The 12,756-nt window shown below is 41.8% G+C and overlaps 1 protein-coding gene across 1 annotated transcript in view; it reads left to right on the top strand.

The window, feature by feature from the left end:
• The window catches only part of LOC134349733 (gamma-aminobutyric acid receptor subunit gamma-3), a 771,468-nt gene that overhangs the window by 323,635 nt on the left and 435,077 nt on the right, over positions 1–12,756 (top strand). The window contains exon 5 of the mRNA XM_063054505.1: positions 463–545. Coding sequence (XP_062910575.1) covers positions 463–545 — 83 coding nt within the window. The remainder of the gene's footprint in view (positions 1–462; positions 546–12,756) is intronic.

Raw genomic sequence — 12,756 nt, forward strand, 5'->3', positions numbered from 1 at the left:
AGCAGGAAGTAAAAGAGTAGGGTTCTGTCTCCTGTGGTTGGCTGAGAAGAGTACGTGTATTGATAGAGATAGTATAATTGGGAGATCAGCAAAGATTTTACAAGTTCAGAGCACTGGTTAAAAGGTGCAACAGATTCACCTTGGTTCAATTTCAATATCCTGCTCCCTCGAAGAGCAACACTTGGATCCCTTTTAAAAACTGATTTGCAGGGGTTCAGTGAGACTGGTTCTTTCATATGTTTTCAAAGGCTTCTGGGAATAGAAGCAATTCAGACTCCATTTTGTGCCTTACAATTCTTTCCCCTCAGCTCAGGTCAGCATCTACCATCATCACTTGGATGACTGAGGAAAATATCATGCTGTAGACTTTGGCATTTCCATTTACTGCTCTGAAGATAAGATGTTATAGTGCCAGAGTTCTAAAAAAAATCACTGCGACTAACAAATGATTGCTTTCCGCAGGCTTACAATAATCGCAGAGTGTCAACTTCAGCTCCAGAATTTTCCAATGGATGAACATTCTTGCCCTCTCATCTTCTCCAGTTGTGAGTATTACCACAGTGAACGTTGTTGACTCTGATATAAATATAATCGCTGCTCGACTGATTTTTTTTTTTGTTTCTGACCAGACTGCTGAGTCTTAGACAACCTTGGAACAGCCAGAATGATAGGCAGTCAGTATGTCCCAATCTTGCTGTGAATTCAGAGAGGTGGTGAGGGAAAATGGAATGAAATAAAATCTCCATTGTTCACTCATTCTGTCAGAAATTATTTGTCATGTGATTTATTTGAAACTTTTAATAATCACATACTGAGTTAACTTCACACATCAAAGCATACCTTTCATGGATTAATATAATTCTTCTTAACTGAAGATAATATAACTGTTATAATTATAGGTGTTAAATTCCTGAATGGTAGATCTTGCAAGCAATTACTGGATGTCCGAGTTTACAATAAGAGTTAGTTGGGAAGAGCGTAATAAATTTATGTAGTGAAAATTGATCTTTTAGCACCGTTAGGATGGATGTTCTTGTAGATTTTTTGCAAATCCAATTGCAGTTGGGAGAATGATTTTCTTCAAAATGCATTTTAGTTTCTGCTGAAAATAACAAAGAGCCTTGCTGTCACTGAATATCAGGGCTTTCCAACCTGGGGTCCGCAGACCCCTTGGTTAAAGGCGTAAAAAAGCTGGGAGCCCCTGCTGATCTTAATATCCAATGAAGTGTCTTTCATCATTGACCATTGCACCTTACTGAAATGAATGTGTTTTGAAATATTCTACTAAAAGTTGTAAATCTTCCAGCACGATGGCGCCAGTGGCCAACACGACCATGGCGACATCTTGAAGACGGTTCACGAAACAACTTTTCCTTCTTCTTTTAAGTATACTTCCGCTACTAATCTGAGTGTAATTGGAGCTTGTAATTTACATTTTAATAATATGCTTCTGGGCCAACTGAACTTTTGAGGGATTTCAGAGTGGTTGAGAATGGAGTGTGCGGCCTAATGGTGGAGTGCGAAGCCTTCATCAGCTCCATTACTCGCCGATACAGCCAACTAAAGCATTGAGTAAGATTAAAATCAGTGATGATGGGAGCAGAGGGTGAGCAGGTATTCAGTGCCAATTGCCTGTGTTGGACCGGTCTCCCTCTCCTTCTTGCTCACTGCTGCTGGTGGAAGGTGCAGGAGTCTCAGGTCTTGGGCAAGATTCGATTGGCGCGATTTGTGGATTAGCTTTGTTTACACAGGACTCTACGGTTCATGTTACGTCTGTTAATTGTTTCTGGTTACCCTTTTGTTATTGCTATTTTGATCAGGGTGCTTCAAGGTGGAATATCTCTGTGGCCTACAGGCAATGAATGTCTTAGTACTAAATTGAACTGAACTGAACTAAACCAAATATTCTGAGTCTGTTTCAAGGACTCTGTGGTTTGATGTTTAAGATTCTGTGTGCTACTCGCTCGTTTTTTTGCTGTTTGCGCAATTTGATCTTTTTTTCACATGTTGTGTGTTTGATTTTTCTTTAAACGGGTTCCATGGTGTTACTTTGTTTTGTAGTCGCTTGTGGGAAGACGGACCTCAGGGTTGTATACTGCATACATACTTTGATTATAATGTAATTTGAAACTTAGCAAGTTTATTAAAAAGGTGTTGCATTGGATATAGAAGAGATTTTGCGCATAGATATAACCAAATGATAACATTGATACATAAACACAACATAGTCTGCAGATGCTGGAAATCCAAAGAAACAGACACACAATGTTTGAGGAACTCAAAAAATTAGGCAGCATCCATGTAAATAAATAAACAGTTGAGGTTTCTGGCTGAGATCCTTCTTCAAGACTCTTGCTTTTCATGATTTATACTGGTGGTAATGGTTTTTCGAAAGACTTAACTGCGCTGTGTAACCACTCAGCTTCTGTGGGGAGAGAAACAATGCTCATGTTTCAGGGCTCCTGTGAAGCACCAAAGACAAGGAAAATTAACTGTTTCTTTCTCCACAGATAACGTTGAGTCTAACTGTGCAATTTGGCTCCCTTAGTAGCTACTCTTCTAAAGTTAGAAACATTAGTAATTATGTTAACATTTAGCTTAATCCTTTAGGGTTTTGATTTGTACATTTATCATCACTGTCTCTGACGTAGCTTATGTCTGTTACAGAACGTGGTACAAGAGCTGAGATTAGAATTTATTTCTGATGCCTTTCTAAACTATTGCAATGATTCTGGTGAAGGAACTTCTTCAGTGGTGTTGGGAAGGGGTTTGCAGGATATGGATACAGAGAAGATACACAGACAGACAGAGTAAAAAAAATCATAAAGCTCAGGAAAGGGGCCCATTGGCACAAATGGTCCATGCTGACAAAGATGCCCATCCTAACTGTTTCCATTTTCCAGTATTTGGTCCATAATGTTTTAAACCTTTCCTTTCCATGTACCTGTCCAACTATTTTCTAAAAGTTGTTATTGTTCTTGCCTCAACCAATTCCTTTGGCATCTGAGTCCACATAGATTGCACCCTCCCCTCAAGTTCCTATTAAATATTTCCCCTTTCACCTTAAATCTATGTCCTCTGTTTCTTGATTCCCCTACCTCTCATGATTTCATACGTACACACCTATAAGATCACCTCTCAATCTCTTACTTTCCAAGGGATAAGTTCCTAGCCTGTTGAATCTCTCGCTCTGATTCAGTCCCTTGTTTATTTATTTATTTACTGAGCTACAGAGTGGAATAGGCCCTTCCAGCCCTTCGAGCCAAGCTCCCCAGCGACCCCATGAGTTAATCCTAGCTTAATCACAGAATAGCTTACAATGACCAACTAACCGACCGACCGGTATGCCTTTGGATTGTGGGAGGAAACTAGAGCACCCAGAGGAAACTTTTACAGTCATGGCAGAACATATTTGCAAATGTCACAAATGTTGTTAGAATTGTGGACAGTATCAAAAACATATAGCGGTATCTAAACCAGTTAAAGATATGGGTGGAGAAGTGCCAGATGGGAGTTTAATCAGAGCAACATCATTGTAAATCTTTTCTGCGCTTTTTCTAGTTTAATAGCACTTTGTTTCTATATTACAGTGACCAAAACTGAACACAGCCAAATACAAATCAATCAGATTATTCCCAAAGAACCATGAATATAAATTGAGCTAAGATTGAACATATTTTCAAAACAATATCATGAATTCATTCCTGATTTATAAATGTTTTCAGTTTAATAAACTGTGTTAATAATTTATTAAAAGATTTTCAATGGAACAGATGTGCAGTATGCGACTTGAATTGGTAATTGTCCTAAAAGTGCAACGTAAGGGTTTTCTGTTTCCTTGAAACAAGCTGGAGCTGACAAGGTACTATTTTTTCTGAAGAGGGTACTCGATTCGGAGCCTAGGGTGTCTGTGAGTTGTTTTTCTTCTGAGGATTTTAAATTTACAGTTGAAAAAGTGCGAAGTATGATCTGGCAGGAGAATTGGATCATACATTGTTAGTGATAGTGGTGTGATCGCGCGAGTCGAGTATGATGTTCTCCTAGGGGGTTATTCCCAAAATGGAGAATGTCAATGCGTGACCTTGTTTACTGTGGGGAGGCTGATGCATGGGCAGCCACCACACGGTCCTTGAACGACTTGGGTCAGGGCTAGTGGCATGGAATGTAAGATGACTGGAGACCCTTCACTGCTGCAGCGTACTTCCATCTTCACTGATGTTGTGATGTGCCATCATCTTCCACCAGCTCCACCACTGAGTTCTAGGTTGGATGCCTTTTTGTCTGATTCCTCTCCCTTGACCTCACCACTATAGGTGACCCTACCTGTAGCTAAGATCCAGAAGGCATCACTCTCAGGATCTCAGGATCTCACAAGCCTCTCTGAGGATTGTGACCTATGACAAGGTCACGGTCCTTGGAGAAGATTATAACCATGGTGGCCCTCTTTGGCCTTGATAACTTTGCTCCTGAGGATGCAATCAGCATAAGTTGTACTAACTTACAGATCACTGGCCATTCTGGAATAATACCTGTATTTGTTAAGTAGGGTACCGTGCACAATCCTGATTTCATGGAGACAGATGTGAGAAGCACAGAGGAACATCTGAAGAAACTTCTGAAATGCCTGCTTCTCTGCCGCTGCTACTGTGCGATCGAGAATCTCCGGAAAGGAAGACCCCAAATCCAAGGCTTTGTCTATTCCTTGGCGGCCGGGGCCGGGGTCGAAGCGCTTGGCAGAGATGCTGCTTGGTGCTCGGTGACGGAGGGCTGGTTGGAGGCTCGAAGTTTTCGGACGGACTCAGAGTCGGCTGTGGCCGGGTGCTTCCAGGTGCTGCATCGGCAAGTTTGCGGCACTGGAGGTTCATGGCAGAGAGAGTTTTTCTTCCTTCTACCATCTGCATGAGATGATGGGACTTTCGAGAGACTTTGAGACTTTTTTTTACCATGCCAATAGTCTGTTCTTTATCAAATTATGGTATTGCTTTGCACTGTTGTAACTATATAATTATGTGGTTTTTGTCAGTTTTTCTGTCTTGGTCTGTCTTGTGTTTCTGTGATATCATACTGGAGGAACATTGTATCATTTCTTAATGCATGTATTACTAAATGACAATAAAAGAGGACTGCGTGTCGTCATAATCTAATCTAATTGTGGTTTTGTCAAGCTTACTCTTCCTGGTATCTGGCTGTGATTTTTTGCTTTCATGAGCTGGTTGCCTAAAAATTTTTACAGCTGAAATTACCAGACACTAAAACTGTGCATTAATAGATAGTAGCTAAAATCTTTCTCTCAGCTTAAGTTCAAGTTCAAGTTTAAGTTTAATTGTCATGAATACCCATGAATGAAACAACATTACTCTGGGGCCAAGATTAAAAACTCAATACCAAAAGTCACACAGCACAAGGCACATGTAGCACATATTGTATACATCGCAAGCACATATAAGATACCAATAAAATGCAGCCACACAAAAAATCTATATAGTCCATGAATGTTGCCGCAGTTTGCAGTCAAACACAATACAGCTTGTTTTCTGCCAAGTGAACGCTGGTGGCAGCACCAACTCCAGCTTGGACGCTGCGTTACATCACCTCTGGTGGAGTGCACCAGTCCCAATGCCTCTCTCCTGGATGGCTGAAAACAGGCGACACTGTGGCTTGAGCCCTGATCCTCACTACAATCGAGGCCTTGCGGCTCCCCTGCCATCTACCAATCTATCAGTGAATCAGACTTGCAGCATCCCCCAATAACAGTGACCAACAGGGTCTTGCAGTCACAAGAAAAGTGACTGAAATGATCTCTCGCTGTTAGGCTGCGGACTGCATTCATGCACCAACCCCTCCAACACGCCTCTGATACAAGAACCACACCAAGTCCAGCTCCTTCAGTTTCTCCCCCAAAAAGCAGCTTGCTGATGGGGGAGACGTGCAGTAAGTTTAAGTTCTTAACGCGCTGCAGGGTCTTGTGATCATAAAATCTGGGTTTAAAAAGGACAATAACATCCTTAGTTGATCCCATAGAAGCTGCTGCTATCGAACGTGCCACCATCTTATCAGAAGTGGAGAGTTACAGTAGAGGGTTGTGACTGGCTGATGCTATTACCATTGAGGAGGATAGAGTCACAGAGGGGGAAAAAAACATCAAGTGCACTTTGACTTCGATTGTTGTCAGCCATAAATTTTAGACATTGAAACCATTCTTTTTTCAAAGTGAAACTCAATTTACTTTTCCACATTCTGTCTTAGGATGAAGATGTATTTATCACCAGGGTTAAAACAGAAAGAAAATGTCAAAGCTTTGGCCCTGCTAAGTCATGCCATCCATCTCGTTTTGTATCATGACTAAAAGTGGCAAATACAGATGGATGGAAGACAGTATGAGTATTTCCAAGTTAAGTTAGTTGGGAGCCAGCATTGCTCTAGATAAGTGAAATCCAAAAAGCTTTTGGTCCATTTTACAATGCATTTTAGATACACTTTATTTCCTGATTCCTCAGTAGATAAGCACAGATCCATGGTGTTGGGCCTTATGATTTCAGCATCCTTCCTTGAACGGGAACAACAGCTTCCAAGTTGAACCTGTTGAGGTGCTTCAAAAAAGAGGTAGCAAGCAAAAAAATTGACAGCTATCTACAGAAGAAGATTGTGTGATACATATACTCAGGCCACTTTATTAAGTACACCAGTGTAGCTGCTCGTTAATGCAAATATCTTATCAGCTAATCATGTGGCAGCATCTCAATGCATAAAAGCATGTGGATGTGGCCAACAAGTTCAGTTATTTTTCGGACCAAACATCAGAGTGGGGAAGAAATGTGATCAAGTGATTGTTGGGGCCAGATTTGAGTGTCTCAGAAACTAATGATCTCCTGAGACTTTCACACACAACATTCTCTAGAGTTTACAGAGATGGTGTGAAAAACAAAAAAAAAACTTCCAGTGAGTGGCAGTTCGTAGGTGAAAGCACCTTATTAATGAGAAAGATCAAAAGAGAATAGCAAGACTGGTTCAAGCTGACAGGAAGGTGGCAGTAACTCAAATAACCTTGTGGAACAACAGTGGTCTGCAGAAGAGTATTTCTTAATGCACAAAGTGTCAAACCTTGAAGTGGATGAGTTATAGCAACAGAAGACCATGATCTTACAGGAGATACTAAAAATATGGCCACTGAGTGTGTACGTGACTCAGCTGGTAAGTTTGCAGATGACATAAAGATTGGTAGAATGCAGGCAGCGTAGAGGACTGTCAAAGGATACAACAGGATCTTATTCCATTATAGATACGTGTGGAGGCATGAAAGGTGGGAGTTTAACCCAAGTAAGGATTTTAAAGTGAGATGGGAGACATTTAATAGGGGCAACCTTTTCACCAGAGGGTGTTCCATATACTAAATTAGCTGCCAACAGAAGTGGTTCATCATAAGACATAGGAGCAGAGTTAAGCTGTTTGACCCATCAATTCTGCTCCACCTTTCCATCATGACTGATTTATTTCCCATTCTCCTGCCTTCTCCCCATAACCTTAGTGCCTTTATTAATGAGGAACCTATCAACTTCTGTTCTAAATATACCCAATGACTTGGCCTCCACAGCTGTCTGGCAAAGAAATCCACAGATTCACCATCCTCTGGCTTAAGAAATTCTTCCTCATCTGAGGTTGAGGCAGGTATATCAACAATATTTAAATAACACTTGGACAGGAACCTGAATAGGAACGTCTTAGAGCAGGGGATTCCCAACCTTTTTATGTCATGGACCCCTACCATTAACCAAGGCTGGGGACCCCTGGTTTAGAGGGACTTGGGTGAAATGCTTTTAAATGGGACTAGCATAGAACAGGGGAACTTTTTCCATGCTCTAGATATCAAAGTAAATTTTATTATCTAAGTACATATATGTCACCAAGTACAACCCTGGGATTCATTTTCTTGTGGGCATACTCAGCAAATCTATGGAATACTAACTATAACAGGATCAATGAAAGATCATCCAGAGTGCAGAAGACAACAAACTGTGCAAAGTCAAATATAAATAAATAGCAATTAATAATGAGAATATGAGATAATGAGATAAAGAGTCCTTAAAGTGAGATTATTGGTTGAAGGAACATTTCAATGATGGGCAAGTGAGTGCAGTTATCCCCTTTTTATTCAAGAGTTTGATGGCTGAGGAGTAGTAGCTGTATTTGAACCTTGTGGTGTAAATCCTGAGGCTCTTGTATCCTCTACCTGATGTCAGCAGTGAGAAGAGAGCATGACCTGGGTGATGGGGATCTCTGATGATGGATGCTGCTTTCCTATGACAGCATTTCATGTAGATGTGCTCAATGGTTGGGAGAGTTTTACCCGCGATGCACTGGGTCAAATCCACTACCTTTTGTAGGATTTTCCATTCAAGGGCATTGGTGTTTCCATACCAGGCTGTGATGCAGCCAGTCAATATACCCTCCACTGCACATCTACAGAAGTTTGTCAAAGTTCTTAAGTGTGGGGTGTTACAATTTAGGTAGTCAAATTTAAGGGGAAAACATACAGTTAATGGCAGGGCCATTTACAGCATTGATGTATAGAGGGATCTTGGGTTCTCAGTCCAAATCTCCCAGAAAATGGGCACTCAAGTAGATAGGGTGGTTAAGAAAGCGTACTGCATGCTTGGCTCCATTAGTCAGCGGATTGTTTATAAAAGTCAGGAGGTCATGTTGCATCTAATTAAAATTCATTTGGGCCATTTTTGGCGTATTGTGTGCAATTCTGGTCACCCCATTAAAGGACAGATAAACGGTGATTTTACAAGATGGATATATTGACTGTCTGGAAAAGGGGAATAAGTTTTCCAGAATGCTGCCTGGATTAAATGGTGTGAGTTATAAGGAGAAATTGGACAAGTTGAGTTGTATTCTCTTGAGTATCGGGAGCTAATGGGAGACCTGATAATAATTCGTAGAATTATAGGAGGCATTCATTGGGTAGATGGTCAGAATATTCTTCAAAGGTAGAAATATCAGATACTAGAAGGCATCCATTAAGGTGAGGAGGGAAAGTTTAAAAGAGATGTGCAGAGAGTGGTAGGTGCCTGGAATCAGTTGCTAGTGGTAACGGTGGAAGCAGATATGATAGTGACGTTAATGAGACTTTTAGATGGGTATATGCATTAAGAGAATACGAATACTCTGTATTTAGAGAAATTTGGATAAGTACATGTATGGTAGGGGTATGAAGGGCTTTGGTGGAAATGCAGTTCGATGGGACCAGGCAGAATAAAACTTTGGCATGGACTAGATGGGCCGAAAAGCCTGTTTCTGTGCTGCGGTGTTCTATGACTCCATGAATATGCAGGGAATATGGGAGCATACAGAAGAGATTTAGTTTAATTTTGTATTGCATTTGGCACAGACACGACCAAGAGCTTGCGTAGAGAGTTGGTTGTTAAGAAATGAATTAAGGAGGGAATGAGAAGGAAAGATGGAGAAGGAATTCCACAGAACTCTGGAACAAAAGTGACGGGAGCAGAAGTCGGCCATTTAGCATCGGCTACTGCACTATCCAACACAAAAACTAAGAACCTGCCCGCACTCTGCAGGTCAGCGGGGACAGAAGCAGAACTGACATTTTGAGTGAGCTGACCCTTCTTCAGAATAGGTCAACATATGGTTTGATTTCCTGAAAGATTTTTTTTATATTGTAGCTTCATAGTAATTTTAATGTCTTGCATGGTACTGCTGCCACAAAACAACATGTTTCCCAACATACAGTATGTCAGCAATAATAAATCTGATTCTGATTGTTGAGCTGACATATTAACTTTCGATAACTTTTCTGTGATACCCAGCTCCTTCTCACACCAATGTTATTTCACCCCTCACCATTTAAAATAGACCCAGTGATTAAGGCCATTATCTAATTGCTGTTAATTTATTGCTTGCTGATGGGGGAAAAACATTACACTGCTTTTCAAGAAGTAGTGTTGATGGTATCTCTCAGCCCTACGAATTGCGGCAGACCATTGATAGAATTTCTCCCTGATTCCCTCTGTCAGACCATTCAGCCACTGATCTGCAGTCCCCATGGACGAACGCTTTTCGGTTACTTTTATAAAACGCATCGAAATGTAGCAGCATTATATTTCCGCAGGGGGTTGTACTTTCACACTGTGTGTATGCCATAACTGGAATTAGTGAGGTGTAAAAGGAACATTGTGTTATCAATGAGGCAGGCAGTCAGCTGTGGAAACCAGAGGTGACAGTTGTAGCAATGAGAGCTTTTACCATCCAGCGAAACACTTCAAAAACCATCACTGTACTTAATGCTTTAATTTATTCTTGCCAACTTTCCAGAAGACTTGAAGAATAGCTGTGTTCCAGGGAAACCTTAACTAAACATTTCTTGTATGAAAATGAATGTTCACAGGTGAAAGGAAGATTGGTAAGTAAAATACCTCCTTAAATAAATCCCTTCCTTCCTAGCATGTCGCACCGGACAGTCACCCATTCTTGTCTGGCGCGTAGTGTTAGGATTGGTCTCCTTTCGGATTAACCGGGTTACGATATGAACGTTCCTGACTCGACCCATGTTTTTTACGAGGCCAAGTGGCTAGCTCGATGCTCAACCTGGCACGAATGGAAAGCATGCTCGGGGGGTGGCCGGACTTGGATTGGAACTCGGGAGCCTTCACTCCGAAGTCCGGTGCTGATGCCACTAAATCCCTAAAATTGTAGGAAAGCCCATAAGAGGCTGGATTTGTTTTGCTCAAAATGTTTTGCCCCAATACTAAATAGGTGTCGCTCAAAATCAAACAACCACATTGGGACAACCTCTCTGAAGAAATCAAGATGTTCTTTCCATTGAAAAAGCATTTTAGCTGTCCTCATGTTGATTCGCTACTGGGGAGTGAGTCAGAGTTGTGGGTAGATCCCTTCAGGTAGCCATGGTGATGAGGGAGATCAGTCAGGGCCTAAAAAAGTAGAGAGAAAAGGTAAAAAGAAAGTGAGGGCAGAAATCTAGGGTGGGGAGCAGAGTAGTAACTGGAGAAAGAGGGAATCAAGTGAATGGGGAAATCAGGTAGAAAATAAGGTGAAAGGGTATATAGCATTGGGTAGTGGTGTCGTCCAGCTACAGAACAACTCTATCAAGGTGATAGGAGGCCCACTCATTGGGAAATTGACCCTGGCTCTGGCTGCCATGATTGATCCTCACACAAGACATTTTTTGCACTGGAAATTAAAATATATATGAGAGGTTATGTGTATCTGATTTGCGAATTGAAACCTGGCCGAAAGGTCACAAGCCTATGTCCTCCACAGCCCATTAAAGGAAGCCCACTAAGCAGTTAAGCAGGACACTACCTTAACAATCGTAAGGGCCTGAATTCTCGGTGTTGTATACATTTGCTGCAACAGGGGAAAGTCTGAAAATTTATTTGATACCAAATGGAAAAACCACTAAAGCATGCTGTATGCCTTGTTTACCACCCCACACAGTTACCACTTTGAGGGAGCTATGGACTTTTAGATTATGAAGACATATAGTCCCCTTTTATTGTCATTTAGTAATGTATGCATTAAGAAATGATACATTATTTCCTCCGGTGTGATATCACAAAACACAGGACAAACCAAGACTGAAAAAACTGACAAAACCACATAATTATACATATAGTTACAACAGTGCACTATACCATAACTTGATGAAGAAAGTCCGAGAGCACAGTATAGTTCAAAGTTTCTCAAATGTCCCACATCTCATGCAGACGGGAGAGGGAAGAAAAACTCTTCCTGCCATGCCGACCACAATCCGACTCTGAGTCATCCGAAAACTTCGAGCTCTGATCAGCTCTCCGACACCAAGTACTGAGCACCATCTCTGTCCGAACGATTCGACCTCTTTCTCGGTCGCCAAAAGCCGGCAAGGCCGGGGATTTTGAGGCCTACCCTCCGAAAGATTCCCGACCACACAGTAACATAGAAACATAGAAACTAGGTGCAGGAGTAGGCCATTCGACCCTTCGATCCTGCACTGCCATTTATTATGACCATGGCTGATCCTCCAACTCAGAACCCCGCCCCAGCCTTCTCTCCATACCCCCTGACCCCCGTAGCCACAAGGGCCATATCTAACTCACTCTTAAATATAGCCAATGAACTGGCCTCAACTGTTTCCTGTGGCAGAGAATTCCACAGATTCACCACTCTCTGTGTGAAGAAGTTTTTCCTAATCTCGGTCCTAAAAGGCTTCCCCTCTATCCTCAAACTGTGGCCCCTCGTTCTGGACTTCCCCAACATCGGGAACAATCTTCCTGCATCTAGCCTGTCCAATCCCTTTAGGATTTTATACGTTTCAATCAGATCCCCCTTCAATCTTCTAAATTCCAACGAGTACAAGCCCAGTTTATCCAGTCTTTCTTCATATGAAAGTCCTGCCATCCCAGGAATCAATCTGGTGAACCTTTTTTGTACTCCCTCTATGGCAAGGATGTCTTTCCTCAGATTAGGGGACCAAAACTGCACACAATACTCCAGGTGTGGTCTCACCAAGGCCATGTACAACTGCAGTAGTACCTCTCTGCTCCTGTACTCGAATCCGCTCGCTATAAATGCCAGCATACCATTCGCCTTTTTCACCGCCTGCTGTACCTGCATGCCCACTTTCAATGACTGGTGTATAATGACACCCAGGTCTCGTTGCACCTCCCCTTTTCCTAAGCGGCAACCATTCAGATAATAATCTGTTTTCCTATTTTTGCCACCAAAGTGGATAACTTC

This window comes from Mobula hypostoma, chromosome 7, assembly GCF_963921235.1.
Source record: "Mobula hypostoma chromosome 7, sMobHyp1.1, whole genome shotgun sequence".
Classification (NCBI taxonomy): domain Eukaryota; kingdom Metazoa; phylum Chordata; class Chondrichthyes; order Myliobatiformes; family Myliobatidae; genus Mobula; species Mobula hypostoma.